The 15,580-nt window shown below is 42.2% G+C and overlaps 1 protein-coding gene across 1 annotated transcript; it reads right to left on the bottom strand.

The window, feature by feature from the left end:
* Nucleotides 1-13,136: 13,136 nt before the first annotated feature.
* On the bottom strand, nucleotides 13,137-14,066 carry LOC143410224 (olfactory receptor 7A40-like). The gene has a single exon (XM_076870989.2). The coding sequence runs from the start codon at nucleotides 14,064-14,066 to the stop codon at nucleotides 13,137-13,139; it is 930 nt and encodes a 309-aa protein (XP_076727104.2).
* Between the last annotated feature and the right edge of the window lie 1,514 nt (nucleotides 14,067-15,580).

Raw genomic sequence — 15,580 nt, 5'->3', positions numbered from 1 at the left:
TGTGGACTAAAATGTTCAACCATACTTGAATTACTCTGGAAGATTTCTTTTTGGTGATGTACATGGTTCTGGAGCGACTAGGACTGGTGCATGAGAACCAGCCCCAACCTGCTGAGGGGCTTAAGAAAGCGAGGCAGATGGACCCAGAGTGCAGAGTTTACTGGGGACTGACTGACAGAAGCCTGGTCCTGGGCCACAGTGAGACCAAGTGGATTCCTGCAGTTTGGGTCAGAAGGAAGAGCATATATATATGTGGGTTTGGACAATGACTTCATCTGAGCCAGAATGTACCTGGTTTATCTTAAGCTTATATCAAGTCAGGGACGTCCCTGGAGCCAGGTCCAGCTGTACAGCTGCACACACCAGGTTGATGGCTTGGTCTGCTAGAGTTTGCTGGAAACTCTGCAAGAAACACCACCGTGGGTTACTCTGGGGCAATTGTAGTGGCTAAGACTCCAGATGGCTGCAGCTATGTCGCACTGGGTCCATGCACACATCTAGTCACCAAAGTATAGACACTTGCTGTCCACACCATGGGGTTCCACTAGACAGAAAGTCCTCAAACAATTTTCTATATTGTTTTATATCATGTTTCTGCTTAAAACTCTCCAGTGCTGCCAACTAATATGACTCCCTCCATTGCCATTAACAAAGTGTCTCCCCCTTTACACACTTTGCCACCCACATTAGTGTGCAAGTGAGTGACAGGAGCATCGCTATCATCAGTTTATCTTTAATGTTCTAAATCCTCATGGTCAAAGGACGACTCATGCAAGACATTGACTAAGACGCCCAGGTATGGCTCTGGGGATGGAGACTTCTGCTTTTGCCTACAGGGTACTTATGGGAAAAACAAAAACCTGCTCTGGTAGGGAAGGGAAAGTTTTGGGGAATGACACAAAACCTCTTTTTATGTACAATTATAATGTACTAATAAAAATAAATGGATTTTTTAAAACATTGTTTTAATCACTCCCAAATACATAAAAGGGAAAATCAATAGAATTCTGTTTTTTAATACCATTATCTGAAATGAACATGGAAAATCCTGGTCATTAGGAATATTGCCTTCAAATATCAGAACAAATGCCAAAAATAAGAATCAACTGATTATTCCCAATAATCTCAGTTCTATTTGCATTGACCACTGTATCAGTAAGCCGTTGCTGCATAACAAGCTATCCCCAAGGTGAATGATTTAAGATGATGTTTTTCTTACCTCATAGGCATCTAACAGAAGGTGCCTGTCATACTTCTCTTAGCATGGCATGCTCTAATGTCATTCATATTGTTTTAAGTGAATGAATGACAGGTGCATGGTATTCCATTGTGTAATATATACTACATTGTATTTATTCATCTACCAATGAACATCAAAAGCACTATATTAAATTGGTTTTATTTCTTTGACATCCTTTTAATTGCTAAGCTTTTTTTCTATATTTACATAGTGCCCATACATTTACACAATACCATGAGACTGTGAGGACCAACAATGCAAATTAAGTCCCTGCTTCTGTGGATATCTGTGGGATATCATGTAGATATTATTCTGGTGAATAGAGAAAATGACCAGATAAATGTGTTAGGCTGCTTTCTTCAGGGATAAATCTTATGAAAAAAAAATGCCATCCAATGTGAAAGGATACAATCATCATGGTCGGCACAGAACCTTACAGAATATGGTCTGGAGAGGTCTCTACATGTTGGAAAAAGACCAGAACAGGAATTAAGCATACCAATTAGATTTCTCAAAAAGGAGATCAACACACCTCATCCACTCCCTGCAAAAAAAAAAAGAAAGAAAGGAAAAAGAAAAAAAAATGCCACAAATAGCAATAATCAATTTTATTTTAATGTATATACAAATATACAACAAAGCCCATCATTCTGTATAATTACATGCATGATTTTAAAAAGATAATATGATGACATGAAAATTATGTGAAACTCAAAAAAAAAGTGAGACACAGACATGCTTGTCTGTTATTGGTGTGTATAAAAGCCAATCATTCGAATAAATATATAATAAGCAAAAGAAATACCAATCTTATATTTTCTTATATAGTATATGACCAATTTGTGTTGTTTTTATTATTAAATTGTTCCTAATTTCTTACTTATTTCCTTTGTTTATTACTTTATCCTGTAATGTTCAATCTGCAAATGTCCTGACATTATTAAAAATATATAATTATTTCAAATACATCTTTTGCATGGATTAGTTTTCATTATTTTTTATGACTTTGGCTGGCCACCAAGGGGCTGTGATGTAGTTGGAATGCTTCCAGAAACAAGGGAGCTTTTGCTCTTATAGTCTCTTGGGGAATCACTGAGCTTATTAGACCTTCCTCTTTCAATCAGGTCCAATTAATTCCATTCTTACTGTTTACTGATGAGAATTTCTAAATGTTTTCTCTAGCAATCAGAAAAGAAAATAGCCACAGCAAATGGAGCCCCAAGCTTACACATGTATAAGAGAATGTTGAACTGGAAATTCTGGGTTCCATAAATACATTCTTTTTAAAAAAAAAATTCATAACACTTACTAAGGGAAAGACAGTCTGATATTGACAGCTTTCCTTGTATCCATATCTTTTCTAACATTAGAAAGTACCAAAATGAGAATATCATGGTACCAACATGGCCCCAGGAGGCTATGTTATATGTGGGTTGTACGGTTGGGCTTAATTATACTCCAAAAGGTGACTTAACACTACACAGAACAGAATTCAAGATAAATGGAGTTATAGAGGTCCATATTTCATTCCACAGGGCACCTTTGTGTCCAATTTAGTGTAATGTACATGCAACAACACCTGGTCCGAGGGACTCCTCAGGTCCTTACACACTATGGGGCGCCTGGTTCTTCAGCCTTCTCTGTCACCATCTTCATCTTCTCTGTCACCCTCCTGCTCATCCCCCTCACCACCCTGGATTCCTTGTTGCTATTATAATTATTATTTCAAAAGCATTCTTTGCATTAGAGTCCACTCTCTCAGTTGTACATTCTATGACTTCTGACAAATGTATAATGACACTCATCCACAGTCTCTTACAAAATCATGTGACTCTCCTAAAAATCTTCTCTATTCCACCTATTTTTATCTCCAAGCATCCAACCCCATAGTGGCCAACTACTGCTTTGTGTTTTGTTTTTGCCATCTTCACAGTACTCTCTTGTCTTCAATGTTATACAGTTTGCGTTTTTTGTTCCAGTTTGTTTTCATGATCTTGAAGATTAAACCCAGGGCCTCGTATGTGCTAAGCTGTACCACCAAGTGACACCCACAACATTGGGTCATACAGGTGGAAACATTCAGCATGGAGCCCAATGAGGTTGGCTTTTTCACTTAGTGGTGAACATTTAAGGTTCCTCAATGACTTTTTAAGACCCGAAAGCTCTCTCCTTTCCATAGCTCAGTAATGAATTTTCCATTGTGTGGATGTACCCTGATTTGGTTTACCTATTAAAGGACATGTTGGTTGCTTCCAAGTTTTGGCAAATACAAATAAAATCACTATCAATATTTATGTGCAAGTGGATATTTTATTGTTGTTTTTGCCTGCGTGGACATTAGTTTTTAACTGATTTAGGTAACAACTAAGGAGTGCAACTGCTTAATTAATAGGAACAGTATGTTTAGTTTTATAAGAAATTACTAAACCGTATTCTGAATTGGTCCTCATGTTTTGCATTCCTATCAGCAATGAACAGAGTTTACTCTTGCTCCAAACTATTGTCAACACTTACTGTTTCCATTCATTTGAATCTTAATTATTTCAATAGGTGTGTCATGGAATCTCATTATTTTATTTGGCAGCTCTCTAAGGACAGATGACACTAGGGATGTCCTTGTGTGCTTATTTGCCATCTGTATGTCTTCCTTGGTGATGTCTCCACTCAGAACTTATGTCAGTTTTTCCAATTGGGCCATCTGACTCCTTATTAGTGACTTTTAAGAGTTATCTATATATTTTGAACAGCAGTATTTTATCAGATATTTGTTTTGCAGAGACTGTATCCCATCTATGACCTGAATTTCTTTTTACTAACAATTCATTTCTCAGAGAAGTTTTTCATTTTACTGATCTATCAATTCTTCCTTTAGTATATTGGGCTTTTTGCATTTTATCTAAAAGGCCATTGCCAAATCCAATGTCATCAAGATTGTTCTCTGTTATCTTTGAGATTTCTACAGTTTTGCATTTGACCTCAAGGCTTGTATCCATTTTGAGTTTATTTGTCCTTTGGGGCTAAGTTCCAGGTTCTAGATTATTCATGTATGTGATATCCAATTGCTCTAGAACCACTTCTTGGAAGACCATCCTATCTCCATTGAATTGCCTAAACTCCTCTGTCAAATCAGTTAATGGCATTTGTGTGGGTCCTTTTCTGGCTGGAGATTCTGTCCCATTAGTTATTTGTCTTGTTTTCTGTAGATTTCATACTGTTGTGATTACTGTCCATTTACTATAAGAGACCACATAGGGTCAGTCCTGAAAGAACTATCAAGGCTTGCCATGAGAGAAAATGTCTGTTTATTGAGGAACAGCTCTGTATATTTATGGAGCTGGGGGTGGTCTGACAGTTGGCATGGGGTGCTTTTTGATTGGTGGGTAAGGATCAGGTGAGCCAGCAGGGCTAGTCTGATTGGTGGGTAAGGATCAGGTGAGCCAGCAGGGCTAGTCTGATTGGTGGGTAAGGATCATGTGAGCCAGCAGGGCTCACCATTGGACGGCAGGATCATGTGAGCCAGAAGGGCTCATCATTGGATGGCTCTTCATGGGGGATGGGGAAGTTAGTCTTTGGAGCCGGGGTGACTCCCAACATTCCCCCCTCTTTGTTAGTAAATGAGAGTGGGCATCAACTCATTCTGGCTGCTTCTTGCTGAGATGGGGCAGCATGGGAGAATCAGAGACGAGGGAAGTAAGGAGCCCCCACAGGAGGGCAGAGAGGACCAGTATAACTTCAGGAACCAGATCAATGAAGGTTCCTTGCCACCACAGATCCAAGATGATGTCAGTCCATTCGGCATAGGTCTCCACTGGAGGGATCATCAGTAGCCAGGAGTTGGTAATTCCTGAGGAGAAGCTGGTTAAAAGCTTGATTAGAAATTTTTGACCCACCTGAGTCTGAATGAACTTTATGATAAAGGGAAGGAACCGGCACAGGGAGTTTATATATGGTGTCTCTGGGTCTGCAAGCTGCCTTGTTGGCACAAGGGGCATTAAATGCTCAAACTTGAGCAGGGGCTTAGGCGTTTGGGCTTGAAGCAAACAGGTGATAAAGAACCAGACAGAGGGTTTGAGAAGCCAGGTCATCCTGCAGCTAACTTTGTTTGGGACCTGCAGACCAGCCTGCCCTGCATCTAACACCCTCAATTCCACTCTTCATTCCTAGTCCAATCTAGCTCCCTCCTACCTGGGTGTCTCTGAAACCAGCCTTGCTTCTCTCTTTACCTTTCTCTGGCCCTTGGATCCTGAAATATCACTGTTCCCAGCTTTCCCTAGTCTTGTCTCTCTTCACACCAAGAAAGCACGGGCTTTGTAAAGAAGGCTGCTTCTCCCATGCTCTGAACAAAGGTGGCCAAGGGAGGACGGTGGCCCATTGCTACCAGATTTCCCTTTGAGAGCAGTCAGATCTCTCCAGGATTTATGTGAAACACCTCAACCTTAAATACTGATACAAAACTGGGAGGGTCAACAAAACACACATGTTCCTCCTTAGGCCCAGAAGGCAACTGATAAAGTGCTCTCTTATGATAAAGGTAGTTCACACTTATTCAGGGGTCACCATGCTCCAGACATCTAAGTGGTTTGTCAGAAGGACAACACACAACAGCCCCACTACTGGCCAGATTTAAGCAAGTTGGAGGGGTCTGGCTGGAGAGGGCCCTTAGACATAGGGCAAAGAGAGGACCCAAGAGGGGCCAGAAATGAGGGGGAGCATTGACAAGAGTACTTAATGACAGGTGATGATCATTGGCTCTCCTGATGAAGGTGTAGGAGTGCCGGGCTTAACCCTGGAAATGTGAATCCATGGGGTAAGTGGGTTATTAGGTAGTTTGAGTTTGGTAACCAAGGGAGTGCACATAATCACCTGAGCAGGACCCTCCCATTTTGGTTTTAGAGGGGGCTTTTCCCCTGGTGGGCAATAGTAAACAAGTTGACCAGGTGTTAAGGAGGTAGGGTTTTGAAAGAGACTGGGGTCAGGAAGGAGCCAGTCTTGATAGCACCAGAGTTCAGAGCATAGATGGAAGAGGAGGGGCAGGGCATAGGTTTGGGAGATGGGTAGGGGTTCTGTAGGCAGTCCGTGTGGAATGAGGGGGCGGCCATACATGACTTCCATAGGTGAGAGATTAGAAGGCTTCTTTGGCAAGGCCCTAATGGCAATAAAGCCAAGGAGAGCACCTTTACCCAGTCCAGGCTTAATTCCATGGAGAGCTTGGTAAGGGTCTCTTTAAGGGACCTATTGGTCTTTTCAACTTTTCCGGAAGCCTGGGGGCCCGTAAGGGCAATGGAAATGCCAAGGGTGTGATAGCGCGTGAGCCAGTCCCTGAGTTATCTGCAAGGTGAATTCTGGGCCATTGTAGAAGTGGGCATCCTGAAACGGGGGATTATGTGAGTTGACTACCGTAGAGGCCTGCTTGTTAGAAGTGGGAAAGGCTTGTTTTTTACTCAGGGCATGTTGGTGAAATCAATCTGCCAGTCTGCAGCCGGGGTATGACGGAGGGCTTGATGAGAAGGGAAAGGTTTAGGTTTTAATGGAGTATTGGTATTGGTTCTCTGGCAGATCTGACAAGTGGAAGTGATCTGTTGTAGGAGGGTCTTATCGTGTGGGGAAAGGGTGAAAAAGGAGTGAAGGAAAGTAGTGAGGCTCTGTAGACTAGAATGGAATAGAGAGTGAAGAAACTGGAAGAGTTGTTGGGGATCTTTGGGCCGATCCCCGGTGGTAACGAAGAGTAGCAGAGAGGAGGTAAGGCTCTGTAGGGCAGCTGATCGAGCCGCTTGATTGGCCTTGGAATTCCCCATAGTAGTAAGGAGGAGTCAGTTTGGTGGGCCTTGCAATGGATTATTCCCAGTTGGGAAGGCAGCCTGGAGGCTCTTAGTAGGCCAGAAATAAGTGTGGAATTAATGACTGCCATCCCTCTGGTGGTAAATAGCCCCCTTTCTTTCCAAATGGCTGTTTGGGGGATCAGGATATGGAAGATGTATTTAGAATCTGTATATAGGGAGAGGGTTTTTCCCTCTGTTAGCTCACATGCCCTTGTGGAAGCTATGAGTTCAGCTTGTTGGTTGGTGGTATTGGGTGGGAGAGGTTTTGCCTCTATGATGGATGAGAGGGAAATGACATCATACCCCGCCACTTTAACCCCTTCGTGTATAAAGGAGCTACCATCTGAGAACCAGACAAAGTCCGAAGAGGGCAAGGGTCCCTCAGAAATGGCAGGGTAAAATCGTCTCTAATACCTCCAGGCATTTGTGGATGGGATCTTGTGAGGGAGAAGATGGGAGGAGGGAGGCAGGGTTTAATGGAGAGCAGGGCTGAAAAGAGAGGGAGGTATTTTCAAGGAGAGACAAGGAGGGATAGAACCCTGGAAGGAGGAAGTGACTGTAGCTCCTTGTAAGTGAGAAAATCCTTTAGATAGTGAGGAGATGAGATGGTTAGCTGGGGCAACTCCCAAGAAGTCCAACTTCTTTGATCTTTGAAAAAGATATTCTGAGTCTTTTGCCTTTCCAAATAAACCACAGAACCAGCTCATCAATATACATAAAGTACAATGTGGGATTTTGATTGGGATTGGGAGGAATCCACAGAACAATTTGGTAAGGACTTACAGCTTGACAATATTGAGTGTTCCAATCCATACATAGGATAATTTTCCATCAGAGATTTTGATCTTTCAATAGAGTTTTGCTGTTTCTCTCAAATACATCCTTTAAATATTTTGTTGTATTTATAGCAAAGTGGTTTTGAATGTTGAATATTCTGGAATTAATCCCACTTAGTCATACAATAAAATTATTTTTATACACTGTTGGATATGATTAGTTATTATTTTGTATGTATTTGCATGTATGCTCATGGTAAGTACTGTTCCATAGGTTGTCTTTATTCCAAGTTGTTGTTTTTCTCTCCCAGGTCATTGTGTGGTTTTGGTATCAGAGTAATTCTGACTTCACAAAATGAATTAGGAAATGGGGTCTCTGTTTCTGCTTTCTGTAGAGTATTGTAGAGAATGAGATATTTTCTGTATAAATGTGTGGTAGAATTCACCTGTAAAACCATATAATGCTTCCTGGTGTAGATGGTGAGTAAATACTGATTCATTTCTTTAATAGATACAGGACCATTTAAGTGAGCTAGTTCTCATTCTGTGAGTTTTGGTAAATGGCATCTCTTAAAGAATTTGTTCATGTCTTCATGTCTTCTTGTTATCTGGACTAGGTTCTTTGCAAGTATTCTTGGTTCTATTCATGCTAGGTGAGACAAGAAGCTGAATATTTCAGATTTTTCTTCCCCAAAATTGGGTAAGGCTCTGGTAAATGTGTTGCATAGAATTTTGGCATCTTTGAGGAGAACATATGGTATATTTACCAAAGCTTCCTTTCTTTTGATATTTGAATTGTTATGTAATGATTGTACAATGTGATAATTCAATACATGTATAAAATGTGTACGAACCTACTTGGAATAAGTGGCAATTTGAGTTCCTTATACATTTACCATTTCTTTGTGTTGAGAATGTTTCAACTTCTCTCTTCTAGTGTTTTAGAAAACACATAGTGAATAATCATAAAGTATCATCACCTTGCTTCATATACAGGACTAGGATTTTCTCCTGTTTGACCCATTATTCCACCTCCCTCTTTCCTGTCAGCTAATCAGGGTCTCTATGCCACATTCTGCTTCTGTGACAGCAATGATCTACTCATCCCTTTCACAACAGTGAGAAGCTTGCAGTTCTTAGACATAGAGCCCATGAAGACATGCACACCTCATTTCCATGTTGGGCTCTTGATGTCCTCACTCTCACAGTGATAACACTGTCCACAGCTATTTGTCAAAGTGTGTGTGTGTGTGTGTGTGTGTGTGTGTGTCTAGCACCTGACTGTACAGAGACATCTCCCAACACACATTTTCCACAGAAGCTGATCCCAACCAGGACAAAGAATATATCATTCCACAAACAATCAGGTGATATTTTCCCAACATTTTTATTGTTAAAAATTAATCAACAAATAATTGTGTGTATTTATGGGTACAGCGTGATCATTCAATGCATGTGTGCAGTGTGTGATAATTAGTGAATTAACATATCCATCACCCTCAACACTCATCTGTTGAGTTGGGCCCCAGCAAACTTCCAGCTGCCAGCAAACTTCTAGCTGCCAACTGATTGGCTCCTCTGCGGTGATGCTCATTGGGCTGTTTTCCTGCCCTTTCAGACCAGGAGCTGCTCACTGGGGGACTTTTTTTGGCTCTGCCCACGCGACCCAGCCAATCAGCCTCAAGAGCAGGAGGAGTGGGGGAGGTTGAGAGGCTTGTGGGAAGCCGGTGGTGGCACTTGGGCTCTGAAGGTTTTTCCTGAGGAGCTGGGTGGTGTGGTGTGTGTGTTCTAAAAATAAAGTTCGTTTCTTTTGACAAGTGGCTCCTGAATTGTGCCCAGCCAGACTGCGGCATTCATCAATTCTGTGGTGGGAACAACTGGAATCTTCTCTACCATCTATTTCAAAATCTACAACCAGCAGCTGTGGCCCACAGCTACCCCACTGAGCCAGAGAGCACTTGGAGTCATCCCTCCTATGAACGTCACCCTGCTTCCCTGCCCTCCTCTCAGTTCCTTCCCACACCCTCCCCAGCTCTGGTAGCCACAGCTCCTCCATTTCTAGGATTGATCTCTTTTTGACAAAAAGTGGTTAAATTGCCATGTCCCTTTTAGCATCTTAAGTAAATAAATTAATAATTAAGCAAGCAAGCACACCATCAGACCATTGGTAATTATAAGTGATAATATTTAGATCCTTTTATGCACACTGCTCTGAGATTAGTACCTTATAAATAGTCTCTTTTGTTTTTTACAGATGTCCCTTCTCTTTGGGTAACGTGTCACACACCTGTAATCCCAGGTTTTTAGGAGGCTGGGGTGAGAGGATCACTTGAACCCAGGAGTTCTGGGCCTGCCCAGGCACCGTAGCAAGGCTTGTCTCATGAAATTTAGGAAGCTGCGTTTACCAAGTCCCTGCATCTCCAAAGCATGGACTTTGGGTTGACTTCTCTGATACCTTCAGAAAATTGTTCTCCTCCCTGCCATTAGGGGGAGCCCAGAGATGTTGCTCAGCTATGTTTTGCTGTATTATTTGTATGTTATTTTCACTGTTATTGGCCCACATCTCTGGTGCAGATTAATGGGATTCACAGTGACTTACACACCCAGGCCTGCATGGGGAACTGATCGTGGTCACCCCTCCACTCTACTCTCCCTTCTGCCTCCCACAGCACCCAGCACAGTCCCTGGCAGCCCCCTCCACTCCAGTCCCTCTCTGTTTGGGTTTCTGTTCAGGAGAGGGAGGTAGTGATATCTGCCCTGCTGTTTCTGTCTCATTTGGACCACCTTGACGTCCTCTAGCTCAGCCATTTTGCTGTCAGTGGCAGGATTCCAGTCTTGTTTATCTCTGATAATCCCTTGGGATTTCTCTCGATTCACTGGTTGCCAGGTGCACAGGTAATTCTATATTTAAAAATCTGCCTAGTAATTTAAAACTATGCAATACATTATCATCACCTGAGGTCACCAGGCAGTGGGATAGATCCCTAAAGCACATTCTGGAGAGTGTAACTGAAGCTCTGCATCTTTGGACAAGTACTCTTTCTTCCAACACCCGCTTCCCACCCTTGGTAACCACCTTTCTGCTCTTTTTCTACAAGGTCAACTTGTTCAGATTCTACACATGAGTGACATCATACAGTGTTTATTTTTCTGAGTCTGCCTTATATCTCTGCACAGTGTCCTCAAGTTCCTTTCACGTTGTTATACATGACAGCCATTTCTTCTTTCTCAAAGTTGTGTAATAGTCCATTGTGTATCTATGCCTTTTATTTGTTTGTTATTAAAGTTATACATGATAGTGGGATGTACTATTCCATGTTCAGATATGCAGGTAACAAGATTCACTCAATCTCATTCCTAGTACCTTCCTTTTCCCTCCCCTCCCCCTTCCTTTGATCTGTTGTTCTACTCTAATAATCTCTTTTCTAGTATTATTAGTATTGTTATTTTAATTATGGAATAAATATTTTACATGTCACCAAATATATGTGATTCACTGAGGTATTTTAGAAAGTGACCATGGTTGAGTTTCCATTCCAGGAAAGCAGGGGAGATGGGAAGAAGATGCATGTTTGTAGGGGAATCCCTTCTGCTCCGTGCACAACCTCCTTGCCAAGGCACCACAGAATGGAGAGCAGGGACTGAGACTGGAGTCTCTGATGACCTCATGGCTGCAGTGTTCCTGGTGCCTGGCAATATTTCTCTTGTGGATTGTGAAGGGTGAGGTATTTTGTTAATGTCTAGATATTACCTAGCTGCTGTGGTAATACCCTGCATGAGGAGACTCTGAGGAAGAGTCTTACGAGCTTCGACCTTGATCTCAGGAGCATAGCTTCAGGGGGCAGAGGAATTCTCATGCTAGATGACCACACTGTTTCCCCAGCTCTGCTGGCCTGCTTAACAGTAACTTTAAACAATGGACCTCCTTGAGTGCTACACAAAACTCCTTAAATTGCAACTATGGATTGCAACTTGGGAAAGCTGCATAGATGTTTCTAATTCTGTAACTTTCTCAGTGCAAAGAATAATGTTTTCATAGTCTTTAACCTGGTAATGATACACATATAATAAAGACTGCTGGCATAACTCTTTAGATATCATTCTCCATCAGAGAGCAGCACTCCACCTCATCCCAACTATCTTCACAATCTGTGTGAGCCTTTATTTTCTAATCCCCCATCATTGCTCACCGGAATTGTGAGTTTGGCCACCCTGGTTGTGGCTCTACAGGCAGGATTCAAGTTCTTACTGAAGTCATCCTTTGCTCATAAGCCCTGAAGAAAGTTTAGTACATAAAAGATGAAATGAAAATAAAATTAGAGTAAATGTTCACACAATTCACTCACCTGCTCATTAATGTCTACAAAAAAAAAAATGTAACGGGTGAGGTATTTTGTTAATGTCAAGGGAAGAAGTCATGATTTTTGTCAGCACCAGGAATTTTTAAACAAGAAGAGCAAGGTTATGTCCTGAATAGTAAGAACTTGATGCTGAATCCTTCAGGCACTGAATAAATTCCTTTGTGCAGACACCAAGATTTCACATTTCAATGAGTAGATGTACATTATCAAAAATAGACCTATCAGAGAGGTATGGCTGAAAATTCAACGTCTGATTGAAACTTGAAAACATAAGTTCCCCTGACTCTAAGATCACACTAAGTCATTGATGTGTGCGATTTGTCCTTCTTGGTGTGTTCAATATAAACATGTAACATCACACATGTTTCATGTGTATTCAATTGCAGTTTTTCATTATTACTCTTTACCATGAAATATAACATGTTTTGAAAACTGTGCTGAATAAGAGCATCATATACCTGTGAATATAATCTTCCACGATGAAGTATAAAATCACTGGTATGTTGAAGTTTATATTATAACATAGACCAAGTAAGGCAGCTTTGTAGACACCAAGAAAGAACAGAACATTGAAGAGTTGTGGTCTCAGGGTTTTTTTCTATAATAAAATGACACACGACCCAGCTGCAAGTGCAGTTCATTTCAGGATTAGTGCATCTTCTCTCTGTGGGACTGGTGGGGATCTCTAAACCGCGCCTGATCTGAGATCTGGAAGAACATTGGGAAAAGGAGAAAGAGAACAACATTGGCTAACAGAGTAGAAAACTTACTAATGGGGTTGCCTACGTTCAACAAAGAAGTTGAAGTGAAAGAAATCAAAACTACAGGAAATGAATTTAAAAAGCACATTCTACATTAGGATCTGATTAAAGGACTGTGATTTCTGGCTCTGCAGGTGAGAGCAGTAGGGCCCCAGGCACTTCCTGAAAAAATATCACCTCTACAGCTTGCCAACAAAGAGTCTCCTCAGAGCTCCCATGATGTCCTTGTTCCTCAGACTGTAGATGAAGGGGTTCAGCATGGGGGTGACCACGCTGTACATCACCGAGGCTGTTGCACTGGAGTGTGAGTTGTGCGTAGCAGATGAGCTAAAGTAGACTCCTAGGCATGTGCAATAGAATAAGGAGACCACGGAGAGGTGAGACGCACAGGTGGAGAAGGCTTTGTACTTGCCCTGAGCTGATGAGATTGCACGGATGGAGGAGACTATCTTTGAGTAGGAGTACAGGATGCCAGCGAGGGGGCCACAGAACAGCAGTCCTGCTGCAAAATACATCACCATGTCATTAGGAAAAGTGTCAGAACAGGCAAGCAGGACCACTTGATTCAGTTCACAGAAGAAGTGGGGGATTTCCAAGTCTGTGCAGAAGGACAGTCGCAATACCATTAAGCTTTGCAGCAGGGAATTCAGGGCACTTGTGGTCCAGGATGCCAGCACCAGGGACACACACAGTCGGCGGTTCATGATGACCGTGTAGTGCAGAGGGTGACAGATAGCTACAAAGCGGTCATAAGCCATCACAGTTAGAAGGAAATTGTCCAAAACTCCAAAGAGTATGAAAAAATATATCTGCACGATGCATCCCTCATATGTTATGGCCTTGCTCTGTGCCTGGATGTTCACCAGCATCTTGGGGATGGTGGTGGAGGTGAAGCAGATGTCCACAAAGGACAGGTTGGAGAGGAAGAAGTACATGGGCGTGTGCAGGTGGGAGTCTGAGATGGTGGCCAGGATGATGAGCAGGTTCCCCAGCACAGTGACCAGGTACATGGACAGGAAAAGCCCAAAGATGAGGGGCTGCCATCTGGATTCCTCTGAAATTCCCAGAAGTAGAAATTCTGAAATCCGTGTCTCATTCTCTGACCCCATGTGGTTGTTGTAACTAAAAGAGAGAGAGTAAAAAGAACATGAAACTTGACACACATACTATCATTTCCATTTCACACTCAAGACACAGTTCCTATGTTTTGTGTATGAATCTGCTCCCCTTTGGGGATCCCTTTTCTGTCTTTGATTTGGAATCCCAGTCCCACCCTCACCCTTTCCCAATAGATTATATATTCAATAATTTGAATTTACTTTATGCATTTAAGGAATTTAATTCAGTGATGATCATGTTCCAGGAAAAATCTAGGCAATGATGGATCAGGGCTAAGCAAGCAGGTATTCCTAATCTCTAATGATGAAGAAATAATGCAAGCACATATAAAGAGGTGAAAAAAATCATCATGTGGCAAGCCAAATGGTGACAGTTACTATTAAGAGAAAAAAACAGCTATAAGTGAGAAGATTGAGAGGGAGTCTAATTTTGTACAGGTGTCCAGGCAAGAGAGGCCAATAAGTGGCATTTGAAAAGAGACCTCCAGGAAGACAGGATGGGAGAAACCATCTGCAGAAGTGTGTGCCTGGCTGGAGGTATGGCCAGTGCAAAGGTCCTGAGGAAGATGCCTGATACAAATGTTCAAAGTCCCCAAGAGCAAGGAGAGGAGAGGGTGACATGAGCTGATATCAGAGAAGAATGAAGAACAAAGCAGCCTCACACTTGCTGTAGGTTTAAGACGCCAGGAGCTTCTGTCCAGGTGTCCTGCCTTGGCCTTTTATTAAGTTGATTGACAAGGTGCCTGTGTGGATTGAAATGTAATCCTGGTTCATTTCCATCTGGTGCCTGATCTTCTGACCTCTGGAGTATAAAGTGACTTTGGGAATGTATTGAATCCAGGTCCCCCTTTTCTGAAACCTACTCTCACCTTTATAGGCAGACACACACAAAACACACACTCCACAAAAGCACACCACCAGCCCTGAGCTCCCAGGCCTGTGTGAATTCCATCCGCTTCTCACACTCAGTGTCACTATTCAGAGGGAATGGAACCAGGCGAGCTGTCTGTATCAATGCCTCATTCTGCAAAGCGAGGTAAAAGATGGTGCCCAGATCCACCTTTATGTGTATCTACAAAGCACCAATTAAAAGGAAATAAGTAAGTAGAAGGAGAAGGAGTACAGTGAGAAAGGGCATGGGGAAGGGAAAGATGAAGGACCAGGGACCAACATGGAACAAATTCTATCCCATGCATGTGTGGCTCCTTCAAAATGACCCAGATATTATGCATAACTACAATGCACCAATAAAAACATTTAGAAAAGGAAATAATGACAAGAAAAAAGTGGTACCCCAAAATCCCAGTTTGAAAATCTCCCATAGACACGGGACCTGGAGGGTCCTTTTGGCATTGCCATTTTCTACCCTGTGGTTAAAGGAATATAAGAAACCTGCTCAATGTGGAGAGAAATTAAAAGACCTTGAGGGGGAAAACAGTGATGACCTCAGTCCCCAAGAGACTATATGGAAGAAAATGACCCCTATTTCTGGCAGCATTCAACTG

Source organism: Callospermophilus lateralis, chromosome 1, assembly GCF_048772815.1.
Source record: "Callospermophilus lateralis isolate mCalLat2 chromosome 1, mCalLat2.hap1, whole genome shotgun sequence".
Taxonomy (NCBI): domain Eukaryota; kingdom Metazoa; phylum Chordata; class Mammalia; order Rodentia; family Sciuridae; genus Callospermophilus; species Callospermophilus lateralis.
This window is presented reverse-complemented; position numbering and strand designations above follow the sequence as displayed.